The sequence below is a fragment of the Ruditapes philippinarum genome, unplaced genomic scaffold (assembly GCF_026571515.1).
Source record: "Ruditapes philippinarum isolate M1 unplaced genomic scaffold, ASM2657151v2 ctg3393_1_1_1_1, whole genome shotgun sequence".
In the NCBI taxonomy this organism is placed as follows: domain Eukaryota; kingdom Metazoa; phylum Mollusca; class Bivalvia; order Venerida; family Veneridae; genus Ruditapes; species Ruditapes philippinarum.
In genome coordinates this window covers 205,869-225,449 of record NW_026856039.1, presented here as the reverse complement: position 1 = coordinate 225,449, position 19,581 = coordinate 205,869, and the positions used below count along the sequence as shown (strand labels likewise).

The 19,581-nt window shown below is 32.3% G+C and overlaps 1 protein-coding gene across 2 annotated transcripts; it reads left to right on the top strand.

The window, feature by feature from the left end:
• Positions 1-749: 749 nt before the first annotated feature.
• Positions 750-15,606, top strand: LOC132745209 (NADH dehydrogenase [ubiquinone] flavoprotein 1, mitochondrial-like; the record flags this gene model as incomplete). 2 transcript variants are annotated; one of them, XM_060734058.1, is given in 13 exon segments in its annotated part: positions 750-823; positions 1,984-2,073; positions 2,385-2,533; positions 2,983-3,116; positions 4,980-5,044; positions 5,924-6,028; positions 7,238-7,363; positions 9,306-9,371; positions 10,130-10,296; positions 11,044-11,197; positions 12,470-12,524; positions 13,690-13,799; positions 14,906-15,606. In XM_060734058.1, coding segments are annotated over 13 exon segments (1,370 nt in total), but the record flags the coding sequence as incomplete, so codon positions are not given.
• Between the last annotated feature and the right edge of the window lie 3,975 nt (positions 15,607-19,581).

The following is a 19,581-nucleotide window of genomic DNA, read 5'->3' as shown; positions in this document are numbered from 1 at the left end:
ACATTTTCCGTTTAAAAATTGTTTGGTATTTTATTCACTGCTTCCGTTTATTCTGGTTCCCCCTTTCTATTATGGTTCATATATAAGTGCGCAGGACACCAGTCTAAGCTTCCGTTTTCAATCAGAGTACATCGGCTTTCATCGTTATCTTGTAATTTGAAAAGTTGCGATGTGTCCAATTCGGTACTTTGGACGAAAGTTTTCAAAACCATCACTTAGCAGGTACTCGCGTTACCGTAAAGCTCGCTTTGCGAGCAGGCCCTTCGGGTCAGCTCGTCGAGCTCACTATTAAAACCATTTGTAACCAATGTAACCCTTGTAACCATGTAACATTAAATTGTTGGCTCTATGTAATAAAAAAAAAAGAAATACACATTCTCTTAGGGTAATTATAAGTGCATTTTAGCAACCAAGTGTTATTTCAGCTCTTGAGTTGCTAAAGTGCACCAGATCCGTGAGAGACACATTATTTTTTTAATGTTACGGAGTAAGCTGTCAATTGTTGTTAGTTACAGTTGTTTTTTTTAAACTGAGATATAGCAATGCACATTTGATACATGTAAAATGTATTAAAGAAGAAACTGTAAAACTTTGTACATGTATCTATGTCACTTTATACAGCTTTAGGCGTGGCCTTATGTAATTACCTTCATCAAGGTGGTTAACACCTATAAGAATGAATTTTATTGTTGTATATCAGTAGTACATTTTGTATTTCTATAATAATTATATTGTTTCATATATTGCAGTTGTAAATAACCTAAGTCCAACTACCATCGTATCTGTGAGAAACAATACAACAGAAGCGAAAAAAACAGAAAAGGTAATGTTCATTATTTTTACTTTACAGGATAATGGCTTGATCATGTTATGCCATAGCCGATCACCCTGCATGCTCTATGTTCATTCTCAACAAACAGTGTGGTAACTAGAGTGCAGCACTCCATTTAACGCACTGTGCATGTATGATGTATGATTTAACTCTGACAACTTTTCAATACCAAGGTCTCCAAACTATGATACAATATTTTAATAATAGTTTTTGGTGCTAGTAATGATATTTTCAAAATAAACAGAAGCCTTTGTTCCTATTGATATTAAGTTGTTTACTGTCATACAAAGTTGACATGAAACCTTCAATGTGACTATTGTCCCACAGTAAAACTAAAAGAATATGTGTGCTGTAAATGAGAAAGCAATGGGCAGAAGTAAATTAAGTACCGGGTAAATTTTGGAAGTGGGTTAGAGGTGGTAATGAAGCCTGCATATCACAGATAAGCAGCCAAAAGACATTAAAAAGCAGAAAGAACCAAAAAAATTAGAAAGAACAAGAAGTATCAAAGACACAACAGTAATGCTATTCGTTAAACAAAAATAAGTATTCCTGATTGAATGTATAATATTATACAATTATTGATGACATATTGACCGACATATGACTTTCTGCCAGTGAATATCACATCATATTCAATGGCTCACTAGTCAATAATTGTTTTATTATATGAATAGGCTAAGAATTAAAAAAAATCACAAAAGTATAACCACATACATGTACAAATTTTGCCTCGTTGAAGCGCAGGAAAAAAAGGCGTGCAACAACTATGCCAATGCTGAACATACAAAAGTTATTCAAGTTTATACTCATCTTTGCGGTATAATAGTAAAGTAATGACATTTTAATAGAAAAATATGCCGTAAAAAGTTCTGTTGACTACTGTTTGGACCAATGAGATTGCAGTTATATTAAGATCATATAATTATAAATAATGTATTATATCTTGATATAGGTTTAATGATATTGCTGCACCCATATTATCTGATTGTGGTTATAATACACAAAAATTTGAAACTTAAAGAAACACAACATTGTTATGTATATTAAGTTTGATCTATATTTTGATACAATCTAAATTGATTTCATTATTTGTAATTGATATAAATCTCTGTTCATTTTATAACCATATTACTTTTTGTTGTTTTTAGACAAAATTTGGCCCACTACATGATGATGACAGAATCTTTCAGAATATTTACGGTCGCCATGACTTTAAGCTTAAAGCATCTATGCAGAGGGTTGGTATTTATATAATATTCTTATTTTTTCTGAGTAATTACGATATAGTAATAACTTTTAATATACGTTTTATAAAGCACTATTATATATAATTATGTTATTCATTATTCTGTCCACAAAACATTTCTAAATGATTGAAGGTTCTGATTTAAGTAAATAAATTAATAAATGCTTGTCAATTTTGAACAACACTTGTACTAGATCCAGGAAGACCTTTTATGATAATGTAAATACCCACGTGTACAGGCCTGATTTATACCCTTATGATATTCACTGATATAATTATGATATGTAATTATGCTGTCTGTAGGGAGTTTGGTACAAGACAAAAGAGATCGTAGAGAAAGGGGCTGACTGGATCCTCAAAGAAATTGTAACCTCCGGTTTGAGAGGTCGGGGAGGCGCAGGTTTTCCGACAGGCATGAAATGGGGCTTTATGAACAAACCAAGTGATGGAAGGTAACTTTATCTGTGAAAGCAAACAAAAAATCTTTTAATGAGAATATAATAAACAACATATTTGTCTTAACATACATTCCTTATTTTATGTTACTGTATAAAATTGACAAAGAAGTTTATTATTAGGCTATTTGTTAAATAAACCATTCATCATTTTTAAGGAAACTTAAAAAAACTGTTTTGATTGAATATTGCACAGTGCAGACCATGTTAAAAAAAAACGGCAAAGAAAAGTCCTCTAAACTTCTTTTACACAGCTTACATGTGTATGGGAAGACCAAAGATTCATTTGCCGCCAGCAGGGTCAACAAAATGGGAATTTTTTTTAAGTTTTCAATTTAGACAAACAGTAATGTATTGCACTGGTTATATGGGAATATTTTATTGCTGCCAGCAGGGTAAATGTTTTAGATATGAAAATTAACAAAAAACTGAACAAATGTTTTCAGACCAAAGTACCTATGTGTAAATGCGGATGAGAGTGAACCTGGTACGTGTAAAGATAGAGAGATAATGAGGCACGATCCTCATACCCTCCTTGAGGGCTGCCTAGTTGCCGGAGCTGCCATGGGTGCTAGAGCTGGTATGTTCTGTCTTGAATGATAAATAAAATTTGTGTGAGTTCTCATTGATTTGCAAGGTCATTTACTCTAATCTGAAGACTGATTGACCACTTGGGCCTCATTGCTGTAAGTGCCAATTCTGTCAAGGGCATTGGAGTCTTTCATGCAAGGAAGCTATGCAGCTCGCGTACAGAACATCAGTGGTTCTTCTCATGCGGAAATAATGCACAAAGGGGCACCTGAAGTCTTCCTCCACCAGTAAAACTTGGTAGTCACATATGACCTATACTGTCTTGGTGTGTCGTAAAACCTGTGAAAAAAAAGAGGAAAAAAGATATTCTATCTTATCTGATACAAGACATCATTCCAGAAAAACAAATTATTCTTAAAATGAAATCTGTAAAGCTCTATTGCCTTGGATCTTGTTGGTTATTTTCACACCCGAAAGCTGTTTGTAAGTTTATTTGATGTATTAGGGAAAGGGTATTCAGAAAGGGTTAACATATGGCTGTCTTGTATCTAATTTCATCATTCTGATTTTGATCATGTTTGAGACGTGTGTGAATTTGAATATTAAATTGTAAAACCTTGTCAAATTTATTATAGAATATAGTTTTCTTGCTTTGAATATGGAATTGTCTGTTGTTGATTCAAAAGATTTTACAATATCTGCAAGAAAAGTTACTCAACAAACATTAAGTAGCTGCAAGAAAGTTAAATATCTGCAAGAAAGCAACTCAACGAAAATTAAGTAGCTGCACGAAAGTTACTTAACAAAAATTAAGTATCTGCAAGAAAGTAACTCAATAAAAATTAAGTATCTACAAGAAAGTAACTCAACCAAAATGTATGCTGATAATTATACCCCCACAAACGAAGTTTATGGGGGGTATATAGGAGTCAGCTTGTCGGTTGGTCGGTCGGTCGGTCCACATCATGGTTTCCGGATGATAACTAGAGTTTGGAATGAGGTATTGTAATCAAACTTGGTATATAGCAACCTTATGTGGAAACTCCGGTTGGTATTGCATTTGGACCCCCTGGGGTCAAGGTCACTTACTAAAAATAGAAAAATGGTTTCCGGACAAATACTAGAGTTAGGAATGAGATATTGTTATCAAACTTTGCGTATAGCAAGCTTATATGAAGACCTGGGTTGGTATTGCATTTTGGCCCCCTGGGGTCAAGGTCACTGTTACTAAAAATAGAAAAATGGTTTCTGGACAATAACTAGAGTTAGAAATGAGATATTGTAATCAAACTTGGTGTATAGCAAGCTTATATGAAGACCTGGGTTGTTATTGCATTTGGACCCCCCCCCCCCCCCCCCCGGGGTTAAGGTCACCATTACTAAAAATAGAAAAAAATGGTTTCCGGAAAATAACTTGAGTTAGGAATGAGATATTGTTATCAAACTTGGCGTATAGCAAGCTTATATGAAGACCTGGGTTGGTATTGCATTTGGGCTCCCTGGGGTCAAGGTCAAGCTCACTGTTTCTAAAAATAGAAAAATGTTTCCGGACAATAACTAGTTAGGAATGAGATATTGTAATCAAACTTAGTGTATAGCAAGCCCATATGAAGACCTGGGTTGGTATTGCATTTGGATCTAGGTCAAGGTCACCATTACTAAAAATAGAAAAATGGTTTCTTGACAATAGCTACAATTAGGAATGAGATATTGTAATCAAACTTTGTGAAAAGCAAGCTTATTTGGAGACCACAGTTGGGATTACAATTAATTGAAATATGTCTTTGTACACAGTTGATAGTTTGTGTTCAAATTTTTCTTCAGACTACTTATTTTTCATTTTTTTTTAAATATTTTACGATATTTGAATAATTTTTAAAGATTTATGTTTTTCTTTTCTCTTTTATTTCAGCTTATATTTATATCAGAGGAGAATTCTATAATGAGGCATCGACCTTACAGATTGCAGTTAAAGAGGTAGGCATACAAATTATTTTCTATTATACTTGTATGAAATATTTCCATGATTTTATAAACAGTAAAATTATATTGTTTATATTATATTGTTCAAAAAATATTTTGGTTGATCCTTCAGTATCCAGAATAATCTTCGCATGGTTTTTGACAAAGTGCATTGATATCCTACAGATGTCTGTCCACCAACTCTATCTGTAATGTTTCACTGGTTAAAATTGTTAAATAATCCTTTGTTGCATGCTTTAATCGTCTGAGTGTTCCAGTTTGACACAATTATTCTCATTACAATTACTTCCCTTGAAAACGGATGTTTACTTTTTGACTATTCAACAAAAAGATATTTTATACACGAAAAGAACTCTAGGGTGCAAGGAACTAAATTTTATGAGAGTCATAGTTACTTTGGTGATGCCCTAGGCCCTATTGTTGAAAATAAGAATGAATCGAGAGAGAAATGGCAGCCATTTTATTTCAATTTATTTAGAAAATAGACCATGTGACCAGATTTTATACTGTTAAAAAATACTGTTACCTATGGAACAGTACAAAATTCTTAGTCACGTGGTACACTTGCATTAACAGTAAGAATAACACCCAGAGGCCTATGGGAAATTAACATTACGAAAAAAGTGAGGGGTAATAAAATAAAATGTCTCTGAACAAAAATTGTGCTGTTTCAGGTCGGGTGTCCACAGTTTAGCAACAATTTTGTGCCTGCGCCATTCTGCATTGTATTACAGTTGTTGTAATTGTGATTGCTTAAAGTTGTGAACATATTGCCTTTTGGGCCTATGGGAATACAACTTCGCAAAATCAACTCGAGCAATACAAACGATCAGATTAGCACGCTGATGTTATAATATTCTCTATGTATTTCAGGCCTATGACGCAGGTTTGATAGGGAAGAATGCATGTGGAACTGGCTATGATTTTGACATATATGTCCATCGAGGAGCTGGTGCCTATATTTGTGGAGAAGAAACAGTAAGATTATTTTCTATATTTACATGATGCAAGTTCTTGTCAAACTCAAAATACAGTATATTCCCCACAAGGCTGTTTTACCCTATAACATATGAAATTTAATTATTGATTCATAGTTTAGACATTTTTGTGACAATTATATCTGATATCATATGTTTGATTTTAAGTTGGAGAAAACCTTTTTTAATATGTTGGTTTAAATATATTTATTCAACATAATATTTAACATGTGAACAATATTTACAAAATACATTTTGGAATTGGTCAGAAAGCTGTAATGCTTATGAGTGTCCTCTCCGTATATATTTATATAATATTTTAACTTTGGTTAAAATGTTAAGTTTTAAACTGCAGACATGAACTGAAAAAAGCGTCCATCTTCTATAGTACTCTCTTAAAATTTCTTACAAATACCCAAGGCAAATATATTGCTGCTGTTACTGCAGAAAGGATAAAGTGAACATTTAACACTATTTTTAGTTAGTTTGTTGTCTTTTCTTCTAGTTATTAATATGGTCTTACATCTGAATATATTGCTGTTACACTTGCTTTTAATGAGCCGTATCTTTAATCAAAACATGATTACTGGGTGTTTTTCGCTTTAACCCATTACTTCATGTGCATTTTGTTTTCATTGAAAAGTCTCCCGTTACAAGTTCAAATTGCTATAATACTATAAAAAACTGCTTCAACACTAATCAAACTTGACACAAATGTTGACTTGACCATTGTCCTTGCAACAACATGCTCAGGCTTAAATTTTCTGTTACCATGGCAACGAGGGGACATCTCAAAATTTCCAAAAATCACTATTTTGCATTGATTTTTTCCATCAAAATTGATTTCAAAGTGCTGCAACTTCTCAATGGATTGAGATAGAGTCAAATGCTTTTCAGCGTTGGTTACACGTTACCTTATGATCAATCTGGGGTCATTTATAGCCCATCACAAGTCCAAAATTTTCTTGGTTTGGGGGGGCCGCGCCGAAAAAGAGGTCACTTATTTTAACAACATTTCTCAAACAAAAACAAGTGTTGGGGGCCTAAATAAGGCATTTTTTCACCATTTGAGACAACAAAAAGAGGGGGGGGGGTGTGAAAAAGGCGTTAAAAGGCGTGTATATAACGTAATGGGTTAATTTGAAGCACTTGTTAGGCAAAAATTAAGTGTTTTATATTTTGTACATTTAACAATATTTCTATATTACAGGCATTGATAGAATCTCTGGAAGGAAAACAGGGAAAACCGAGACTGAAGCCTCCATTTCCAGCTGAAGTTGGCTTGTTTGGTTGTCCGTCAACAGTATCTAATGTGGAAACAGTTGCTGTAGCCCCTGTATGTATATAAATAACTTATCTCTGAATGTTATAGAATGGCACTGTCTGGTTAGCTCAATAGTTAGAGTGTTGGACAGTTAATTGGGCAATCCAGGTTTGATTTCTTGATAGTGCAGGTCACTTTCAATGTGATTGATCATGAAATCCTTTCTAAGGTGAATTATACTGTACCTCTGCTCTGGCATGTACAGAAGTTACTAGTTCCTTGGAAAAGTGAAGGCAACTAGTACTGGTTTACTGCATGACAGTCTGCCCAGTGGCTGAACTATGCTGTGGTAAATTTAATGTGGCTTTCTGCTGTGATCCAGAGTGAAAACTACCAAAACCACCACCATGCTATAGAAAGCAATGTTAACTATGAACACCACTGCCATGCTATAGAATGCAATGTTGAACAATATTTTACAGATCTGCTTTTGTTTTAAATTTGTATTGTTCAAACCATATAAAAAATGATTTACATAGTGAATGCACTGGTGTAAATGGTAGATAATCATGACTGATATGCAAGAAATGTATGTTTAAACAACCTAATCATTCTGAACTTTTTATTATACCCCCAAAAACGAAGTTTGGGGGGGTATATAGGAGTCACCCGGTGGTCGGTTGGTCGGTCGGGCGGTCGGTCGGTCGGTCCAGACGTCCGTTGCATTTTCCTTGTCCGGAGCATAACTTGAAAACTAATGGTTTGAATTCAATATAACTACATACAATGGTCAAGCACATTGAGAGGAAGTGCAGTGCATGAGAACCATAACTCTATCTAAAGTAATTACAGAGTTATTGCCCTTTATTACTCTTCCATTGCTTTCTTTTGTCCGGACCATAACTTGAAGACTAATTGTTGGAATTCATTATAACTTCATACAATGGTCCAGCACATTGAGAGGAAGTGCAGTGCACAAGAACCATAACTCCATCTTGACTTATTACAGAGTTACTGCCCTTTGTTTCTTTTCCTTGTCCAGAGCATGACTTTAAAACTACTGGTTGGAATTCAAAACAACTTCATACAATGGTCAAGCACAATAAGGGGAAGTGCAGTGCACAAGAACCATAACTCCATCTTGACTAATTACAGAGTTATTGCCCTTTGTTTCTTTTCCATTGCTTTCTTTTGTCCGGACCATTACTTGAAGACTTATTGTTTGGAATTCATTATAACTTCATACAATGGTCAAGCACATTAAGAGGAAGTGCAGTGCATAAGAACCATAACTCCATCTTGACTAATTACAGAGTTACTGCCCTTTGTTACTTTTCCTTGTCTAGAGCATGACTTGAAAACTACTTGTTGGAATTCAAAACAACTTCATACAATGGTCAAGCACAATAAGGGGAAGTGCAGTGCACAAGAACCATAACTCCATCTTGACTAATTACAGAGTTATTGCCCTTTGTTACTTTTCCTTGTCCAGAGCATAACTTGAAACTACTGTTTGGAATTCAGTACAACTTCATACAGTTGTCAAGGACATTAAAAGGAAGTGCAGTGCACAAGAGCCATAACTCCATTTTGACAAAATACAGAGTTACTGCCCTTTGATACTTTTCCTTGTCCGGAGCATAACTTAAAACGTACTGGTTGGAATTCAAAACAACTTCATACAATGGTCAAGCACAATAAGAGGAAGTGCAGTGCACAAGAACTATAACTCTATCTTCAGTATTTATAGAGTTATTGCCCTTTGTTCTTTTTCTTTGTCTTTCTGGACTTATTACAGAGTAATTCAATTAAACTTCATCAATGGCCAACCACATTGAAAGGAAAAGCAACATACATGAACCACAATTATCTTTAATTGCCCACAACCATAACTCTATGTTTCAATTCTTTTACAAGGTATTCTGTTACTAGTAACATCCTCATTTCCGAAGCAGACTTGTGGGGGTATTAATCACATTTAGTGATAGTTCTAGTTTTGAATTGTTTTATTCAGGCTATTTGTAGAAGGGGAGGTGACTGGTTTGCATCATTTGGAAGAGACAGAAATAGAGGAACGAAGGTAAGAGTTTTGTTGAAATATAAAAAAAAACACTGGCCAGTTTTGTTTCAGTATAAGACCATTGTCTTATAAATGATTTTTAAAGTTATGGTGAACGTTGACTTCAAGTGCATGTATATATAAGGCTTCCAAGAGACAAAATCATTTTCCTGTAGATTCACAATACTTTCTGTTTGAAGGGGCTCCACTCCACTGCGTTTTTTTTACACCCCTGTAATGGGATTTTTCTTTTTGCTATTTATATTCCATTTGATATAGGTCACCTTAATGCAATAACTGCTTTACTCCTATTAAATTTAGGACATAACCCATTACTGCACTTAGGTGATGATTCATCACCTTTGCGCAGTAACAGGTGAAGTCCTTCAAATTTAATAGGACTTAAAGGTGCACACCTCCAGTTGAGCCAAAATAATTTTAGAAATATGCATTAAGTAAAAAAGTAAAAAGATTCATTATTTAATTAATGATTTGTCTGTTAATTGCGATTAATGACAGATTTTGCAGTATCAATCACTATAATTTTAATGCATTAAAAACGCAGTTAGAAGTATTTTTGCATTTTTTGATCGCTTTTGGTAATTAACATGAATTGTATGTTCTGTTTGCAGTGTGTAAACTACTTTCTTTATACACCTCACAATATTTTAATTTCAAATACACTTTGAAAATTTGTATGAAAATTAGCATGAAAATGGAGGAATGAAGCTTTAACTAGTTATTGCACTAAGGTGACAAATTATATATAATTTATTCAGTTGTTCAACATCTCTGGTCAAGTAAATAACCCATGCACCGTTGAGGAGGAGATGTCTATACCACTTCGTGAACTTATTGAACGACACGCTGGCGGCGTTATTGGTGGCTGGGACAACCTCAAAGCTGTCATCCCAGGCGGATCCTCAACTCCTATTATACCTAAATCGTAAGTCTTGTTTGCTCATCTGTTATCATTATCTGTACAGCTCTTCATATATAAATGATATTTTATTGACTGCATTCTTCTTTACTTAATGAAAAATAACTGCCAAATCCAGACTCAAGTTTTTTTTCAGACAGATGAAAATTGCAGGCAAGTTTTCATTTTCCAGTGTCAATGATCAAGATCTCTTCCAAAAATCTTGAGAAATTCTTGATTTTTATGGAAAAAGATAAAAAATTGAGTGCATTGTTGTGGAATAATGCGGATAGGCCTGAGTGAATTACAAAGCATTTAAATGATAAATCGTGCATAATTGTACCATTATGCAGGGGGAAAAAATTCTATTTCCATTCTAATATGCTAATAAAAAAAGAAGAAAATTGATTGAAATGTGCATAACTACATTGAGCATAGAAGTAATTTTCCTGACATCATTTGGTTTATTGATGTCATATCTGACGTCATATGGCGTTTTAGCATTGTTGTTTATGCTGTGCATATATCGTGTAATAATGCTCTTGTTTGCCCTATCTTATTGATAGGGGAATGGTGTGAAGCCTGTTAGATTGTGTTTTAATCAGTAGTAATTCTAAAAATTTCTAATTACAATACAAAACAAAGTTAGCCAAGTGTATTCCAAAGAAACATTCCTAATTTGCCGAAAGATGTTAAAAAAATTTGAAGATTTGAAACTAGGAACAAAATTCAGGTGCAGTTCACTGACATTTCCTATTACTATTTATTTTTCAGTGTATGTGATGATGTATTAATGGACTTTGATGCTCTGATAGCAGCACAGACAGGTCTTGGAACAGCCGCTGTTACAGTAATAAATAATCAAGCAGACATTATCAGATGTATAGCTCGGCTTGCTCACTTTTATAAACATGAAAGCTGCGGCCAGGTATGTTACTATGGTAATATTAACCCTGAAACGACTGAAAATTTGTAATGGATTTGCCCATCTATGAATTTTGAACAGTCGGACTGTCCATTTCAAGCTTAAGGGGATCACAGTAGCAAAATACAAAAAATTCAATCTCTTACACAGTGATCTCCCCTTATAAGTACAGAGATTATAATCTGCCAAGGGAGTTAATCACTTTGGGTTTGACAAAATTTGAGCTTGCATCAGTAAAGAGTTTGGTGTTAAAGACTTGTCACTTTGGTTCCAGCAGGTAGATGGTTAAGAGAAATTGAATATTAACTTTTAAATTAATAAAACTGGTCATAAACTTTTAATAGTATAAATAGCTATAGATATAGGAAGAGAAACGCTTCAAGAGAGAAATTGATTTGTTAATTAATTACTAGTTAAAATGACATTATGCCCATCCAAGGGTATATAGTGAGTGTACAGGTGAAAGTCAAATAAGTTTTACATCCAGCCATAATTCCTTTCAATTTTATAATTTTCTTTGCATAAATGAGAATTAACACATGTGGCGACTGGCCCGATGAAATTTCTGTGAACATCCATCAGAGTTAAACTGTTATGTTCAATTTATAAAGAGTTAGACAGTCTTTTTATATTTTAGGCACATGGTTGGTCAATCACCATTGTAATAGTCAATCTTTTGAAATTCCAAGTTAATGCAGCTCAACTTAACAATGAAAAAAGTAGCAGAATGTCACTAAAATTAAAAAAAAAAAAATGAATCAAAAGACTTCTTAGTGTTTAAAGACAGTTAAAAAAATGTTTACATATTAAGTGTATTCAACAGTTTAAATTATGTTTTTGAAACCATTTGTTAAGAGTTTCCTTAAGCAAGAAACTTCAAGTTTACATTCATTGCTTAGTACTGGTTGGTTCCAGGAATGGATTGGAGAGTGTTTCAATAAGCTGCTTATAGCTTCCAACACGATCAAACTAAAATTAATTTGTATCAACTAAGAGTTAAGTTAGCCAGGACACAGTATTGATTAACTGTTATATTGTCCGAACAATTTGAAATGTGATGATATTATAACTGTCACTCTGTTAGATGAATTTGATACCTGATAATGTTAAAGGCACAACCATAATGCAAAAATTGTAATTTAGACATATACAGAATATGTATGATGAATTTGATGCCAGATAATGTTAAAGGCACACTCATTAGATAAATATTGCAATTTAGACATATACAGAAAATATTCCCTTGCTGTAGATATAATATTTTATGTTTTACAGTGCACACCATGTAGAGAAGGCTGTAATTGGATGTTAACTATGATGAACCGATTTGGTAAGTTTTTTTTTTTCTTGTTTAAACAAATACCTGTAAGCCTTTAAGCAATTCTTTAGACCGAACTTTATTTTAGCTCCTCATTGAGTAAAAAAACCTACAAGAACAACATTCCTTTCTATACAAGACGAAAACTAAAATAATTAATCGGGGACAGATTTCTTAACTTGAATAGAACATTATATTGTTATATATTATTTTCACTTTGACTGGAAATCATGGTTCATTAAATCTTGAATTTTTAGCAAACCTTCCATTTTATGGCATATTCAAAAATACATATACATTATATATGTTGTACATATATAAAAAACAAGAAAAACAACCCCCATTTATATATATGTAATCTACCTCAGTAAAACGTTAACCATCTAAGAAAGAGTTGTTTGTTATTGTTCCCTCTGCTAATAATAAACATTATATGAAATTTTGTATTTCATTAATGCAGTTTATTAGAAGGGAGACAACCCTGGTGTGTCATTATGTTCATATTTTATACTAGTTATCACCCTTTACAATTAAGGTGTCTTTTAAAATTTTGTTTTGAGTTTATTTCCATCATAAAATTATGTTTAAAAACTTATAAACCCACCCTTTCCCTCTCGTAATATTTTCCTATATATATACATGTATAAAAAGTCACATAAAATATTGGCACGCCAGTAGGGACTCAAACCAATGGTCTATGAATTACCGGTTCAGTATGCTTACCACTACACCACAGCGGCTTTTGTTTATTGACCTTATTTTGAATACATATACATGTAATTAAAAAAAAAAATAGGGGGAAAAAAAAAATTTTAATTTTTAACAACGAAGGCTTTCACGATTTAACTTAAACGAAAAGTAAAAAAATTTTTTGACCCAGCCATGACAAAACCAACAAAGTGCCTTTGATTGTTGCGACCAGCATGGATCCAGACCAGCCTACGCATCAGGAGGCAGGCTGATCAGGATCCATGCTGTTCGCTATCAGTTTCTCTACTTGTAATATGGTTTGTAGGCGAACAGCATGGATCTGATCAGATTGGCATCAGACTGTGCAGATGTGCAAGCTGGTCTGGATCCATGCTGGTAGCAAATGCACTATGTTGGTTTTGTCATGGCAAAGCTCATTTATATATACTTGCGATATAGGAGATGGTAATTTATTGATATTTTACAGTTGATGGTAATGGTAGGACAGATGAGATAGATATGTTATGGGAGATCAGTAAACAGATTGAAGGTCACACAATTTGTGCTCTAGGTGACGGCGCAGCATGGCCAGTACAGGTATATATATATATATATATATATAGTTCTAGCTTACCATGTTTTCATATTTGTATGTAACAGTAAAATTACACAAAGCATTGTTTTCCACCGTATACGCTGGTATTGGACACTATTTGATTGTATTGGATTTGGCAATTATACAACGCCATGCATAGGAGGTGAGTGATTCTAGTACTGGAATGACATTTTAAGAATTTACCAACTTAAATTTTTTTCAGAAAAAACTGGCCTAGTTGGGTGTGCTTTAAAAACCCCAATTAAACGTTTTTGCAAATATTCGACCCAAAAAGCATCTTTAATGATATTAGGGGGATCAGACAAAAAAAGGGGTGCAGTGGGCGTTAACTTTGAATCTTTCTGGCAATTCTGTGAGTTCATGTGAAAAAATGCCAGTTATTACAAAAATTTTTTGGGTTTTTATCACCCAGGGCCCCTTTTTTGGAGAAAAAAGCAGGGGGACCGAGGGTTTTTTCGCCAGTAAAACTGTAAAAACAGCATTTTATCCTTTTTAAAGTGTTGGGGGTACATAAAAACCCAAAAAAAGAATCATCTTAGTAATATTTCCCTAAAAAAGGTTTCATCTAAAACCTTCCTTCTCCTAGTTTTATATAGTTATGGGGGGGCTTGCCATAAGACCCCGAAAAAATGGTCCGATGTAATGGTACTTAACTTGCCTCTTAAAGAACTAGTAACTTGTTTCTTCTAGAAGGGATAAGTTTCTGTATCAGTTAAACTTTTGTGATAGGCACATTATGCCTCAGAAAATTATATTTTTTCAAGACTTCAGAACTTTGAAAAATTAATAATGAATTTATAATACAGCAAACTTTCTTTTTTAGAGAAAAAAGTGATATTTCTTCATAAGTTGATGACAGCCTTGTATATAAAACTAAATAAATGTTATGATTATCCAATGAAAAGCCAATAACAAACATGCATTTTTATAAAATGCAACATATATTTATGTGTCACAAATTTGAGTATCTATTTATAGAAAATAGTGTGAATTAACATGATATATCATTTGGAACAGTCCATTTTAAAAATGTTTTTTTAACTTCTTGATATTTCAGGGATTAATTTTTCATTTCTTGATATTTCAGGGATTAATTCGTCATTTCCGGCCAGAGATTGAGGAGAGAATGGCAATGTACCAGAAGAAGGTGGCTTCAGCTTAACCTACCTTAACTTTATTATATTCGATGACAGTTTCGCTTATACAAAGTTTTGTACAAGACTATTTATTGATTAATAAATCTTAGAACAGTGACTATCAGAAACATAGGAAAGGATAGGTTATCCTTTGTGTTATATATTATAATTAAAATATCTGTGTTTTTAAGGATAAAAAGTGTGACCATGTTTCAGCATATATATTGAATTGAGTTGACAAGGGCAGTTTAAAGATATTGGAAGACAAAATATAAATAAATATACAATTAATTTACATTCTAACTGATGAACAATTTACAGGAAAATAAATAATAGATTTATTCAGTAGTTTAAAACGGTGAAACATTTAGATTAAACTCCCAAATTATTTCTCATTTTTCTGATAATAAATTGTTTAAATTTTTTGTTTGTAAAAAAAAAAGTGAAACGGAGGAAAATATTGTGATATGGATATTAGAAATTGTCTGATATAACAAACAAATGTAGTGATTTTTATTACCGAAAATGAGACAATGTTTGTTTATAAAAGAAAAATATCTTGACAAGTTTCGAGATTTGTATCTGTATGATGAAGATTTTCACATTTTGTTGTTTTTAAATGAATTGAATGAAAATAAAGATTAAAAAGACATGTTTTGTTCTTTTTTATTTTATATTGGGTCTTGAGAAAATAAGCATTGATTAAAGGAGGTCCAAATAATAAATTTTGAAATTCTTTCTTAAATCAACTGGTACACTTAAAGAAACCAAACAATAGATGACATATAAATACACGGTATTGAAAATAGCGATCCATTTATTCCAGATTTTATACATGAGGGAATTATATACATGTATACCAACTTTATCAATGAAGCTCCTTTTGTTAATTGGATACAATTGTTCTCTTGGGACTGCCATTGAGTGACCATTTCTTAAAGCCGTATTCAAACTGCGGCTGAACTTTGATTTGATGAGTGACTTTAAGAAGAATTAAATTGACATTATATAAGCCAACATGGCTCAATCTGGAGAACATCATATTTGTAATCCATTGTCACTGAGTCGATCCTTGGGGATAGATGTAATTTCCTGGGACATTTTCTCGGACATTTAAGTCTTATGGTTATTGTTTATCACTAGAAATCATAGGAGTTGTAGTTGCTCACTTGCGGAGAAATTGGTAATCACTGGCAAGTTATTCAGGAAAGCCACTTGGGTGGACCTTCCACTGAGATATATACTGAAATGTGTTAAAATCGGCATAAAAGTTATTGAAGGTTGTTATTTAATGCTTAGAGACTCACAATCAAAGTAAAACAACAACAACATGCAATTCAATATTTTATTTGTTCGATAACACAATCAAATTACAATAAAAAATCATCATAAATGTTTGAGTACACAAGTAAATTATGGAAGTTATGTAAATGATACAAGAAGCACAAACAGTTGATGTAGAAATATTGCATTGTAAGAAACAGATCAAAAATAATGTATGTGTGTTTTATGTATATTAAAGATGACATTATGCCCATCCAATAATAACTGGTCGATGAACAGTTAAAAATCCAAAATAACTTGACATTTTGTCATATTTAGGTTCAATTTTATATTTAATTGTAAAAAAAAAAGAAATCTATAATCTACATGACCAAAGGAAATTTTTATAAATATCCTTTAAATATATCATTAATGTTCAGTTTTTTAAAAGAGGATGGGCCAGTCTCTTTATAATTATTGTTTCCTGAACATTTTTCTTCATCAATTATTGGTCAAACCTTATTGTAATAGTCAAATATATTACTAATTCAACTCGAAATAAAAAAATGAGCATAATGTCACTTTAAGACCACTTAATAAAGGTAACAACCATAACAGAAATATCAGTTTAAAAAGTGATAACTATAATAAAGATGAGCTTTTGAAACGAGTCATTTTTATCCTCATTTTTTTCCCAATAATCTTTTATCAGTTAATCCTTATCAAAACAAACTTGGCTAAAAAGTAAATTCTGACTTTAAGGCCCATTATGCTTCAGAAATGGTGCAATTTTTATTTCTCAAAAACTTTTTTTTCATTTAAAGTATTTCTTACAGTTTTCATAGAAAACTTATTTGCCATACACATGAACTATCTTTGGCCACCTTTATTCTATTCGCAACTGGTATAAGTATAGTAAATAAGCATTTTGTATTGAAGTCAAAATACTACTTTGTTTACAATTTTCTACATTTACAACACATTACTACATGTTCAGCGCTAGTCACCATCTGTTAAACGTCTAACATGCCCGTAATCTGTTATTAAAACACATGTATGAAATTCCTAAAGAATTAAAAATAAATATGGATTTCTGGGGCATAATGTGCATTTAAATGAAATGAACGGGGAAAAAAAAAATTCTGTTAAATAGTAATGAAACAGGTGTTATATAATTTAACTTACTTTAAGTTTAATTCAACAATATTTATGATGGGAGATATCATTCAAATGAAGTATGCATTCCAAGATTAGTCTGTGAGGAATATCAGACCTTGGCATCCTATGAAATTTCAAAAGATTTCAGTCGGGTTATTGCCAAGATGACATTTATTACCGAAACAAATAATTATAAATCTTTTCTACAAAAGCGATATGAAAGAAAAGTCAAAAACTATATAAAACTAAATAAATAAAACCAAAAAAAAAAAAGAAAGAAAAAGATTTACATATTTAAAGATGCAGCTCGAGTAATAAAGCCTGTCTGTGGTTGGTGAAATATAGTTATAATACGACCCAAAGGCCCATAAATATCACATCACCAGGTTAATTAAATAAATCTACAAGAAATTAAACTTTAAAAAAAAATTTTAGTTTAAGAAATGTATATATATTCACAACCTAGGTCAGAATTCACTATTTTTCTTCATCAAAATTCAACCATGTTACTAACAGAGAAATTTCTATATATTTTGACGAGTTCAACATGATTTTTGAGGATAGCAAGTGTCAAAAGCTAGGGTAAGATTATTCATTGCATACACAAGATAAGATTTTTTCCACATGTCAACAATTTATCAGTTTTCATAAAAAATAACATTAACATAAGAGATGGGCAGCTTTAATTTAAACGAGGAATTTAAATATCAATTATTAGTAACTGGTACACATTGATGTGGCCCACTCCTTGTAGTGAATCTCCCTGAGAAGTTTAAAGATATTCCAGTCTGTGGTTTATAGAAACACTAACTTTTTGTGTGAACAAAAATCATACATGTGAACTCTCCCACTTTCAGCGAGAGACTCCCACTTTCTGCAGCCATATTTTCAAAAAAAATCTTAAAATAATGGGTATTTTCACAAATTAAAGAAATCTCTTTCTTTTTGATGTCAGAAATTTCTTCTTCGTTACTGCAAATTCTGAAATCTCCCTCTTTTTGAAGAAAACTCCCACTTAATCATTGAAAAAAGTTCACATGTATGAACAAATTATATAAGATGTGTGAGACAGCACTTATGTTATTCCCCTCTGGGGAGAAAGAAAACTTAAGTATATTATAACAAACAGCTAAATTGGTACAAATTTAAATTGTAAGTTCTCTGTAAATAATAATTGTATAATTATTTTCATATAAGAAAATAAAAAAAACAACTTTCAGTGCAAAAAAGCTCTAGCAAAACACAACCTTAAAAAATATATAATAGCCCATACTTTCAATAAAGCAAAATGACAAGTACTAAAATTGTACATTGAATAAAGCATAATGGCCTGTACTTTGAATACTTTTGCATCAAGCAAAATGGCATATACATTTTTTGTTGTTTTAAAAAGAGAATTTTTTTTCATAATTTTTCATAATTATACTTTATTAAGGAAAAGCTTTTTAATCAAATATGTTATGTAATTTATTCAAGATTAAGTACAAAAATGCATAAAAATTTGAATAACAAATGTCTCAAAATTACTTATTAAAACAAAAAAAAATCAGTGTGTCTATAAGCTTATAGCTTCCTACACAATCGAACTAAAATAAATTCTGTATAAACCAAAAAAAAATCATTAATTATAATAAAGGAAAAAGCTTTTTAATTGAATATATCATGTAATTTATTCAAGATGAAGTACAAAAATGCATGAACATTTCACATTTGCATACCAAATGTCTCAAAATTAATTCACATGAAATAAATAAATACATACAAAAACATCAATGTTAATATGGTAACAACATAATGAGTATTCTAACAACAAACAGTGATCAGAAAAAAATAATTAATAAAACATTGGTAAATTATTGTGTGTAAATTAAAAGTTGGTTTAGTTTCTTCCCTTGAATTTTTTTTTTACTGGGCTACAACTTAATTACTGATCAGAATTAATGTAGGCATATGTTGACAACAAAATGTTATTATACATTACAACAAGGTAGTTGAAAGTAACAGACAGCTGATGGTAGATTAGGGCTGTTTAGTTAAAACAAGAGGGCCATGATGGCCCTGAGGTCGCTCACCTGTATATAGCCCCCCCCCCCCCCAGGCCAATTTTTACCCAAGGGCTTTTATTTGTCTATTTGAACAGACTTGGTAGACACCCATAAGAAGATGTTTCATGCTAAACATCTAAGTTCTAGCTCATTGGGTTTTT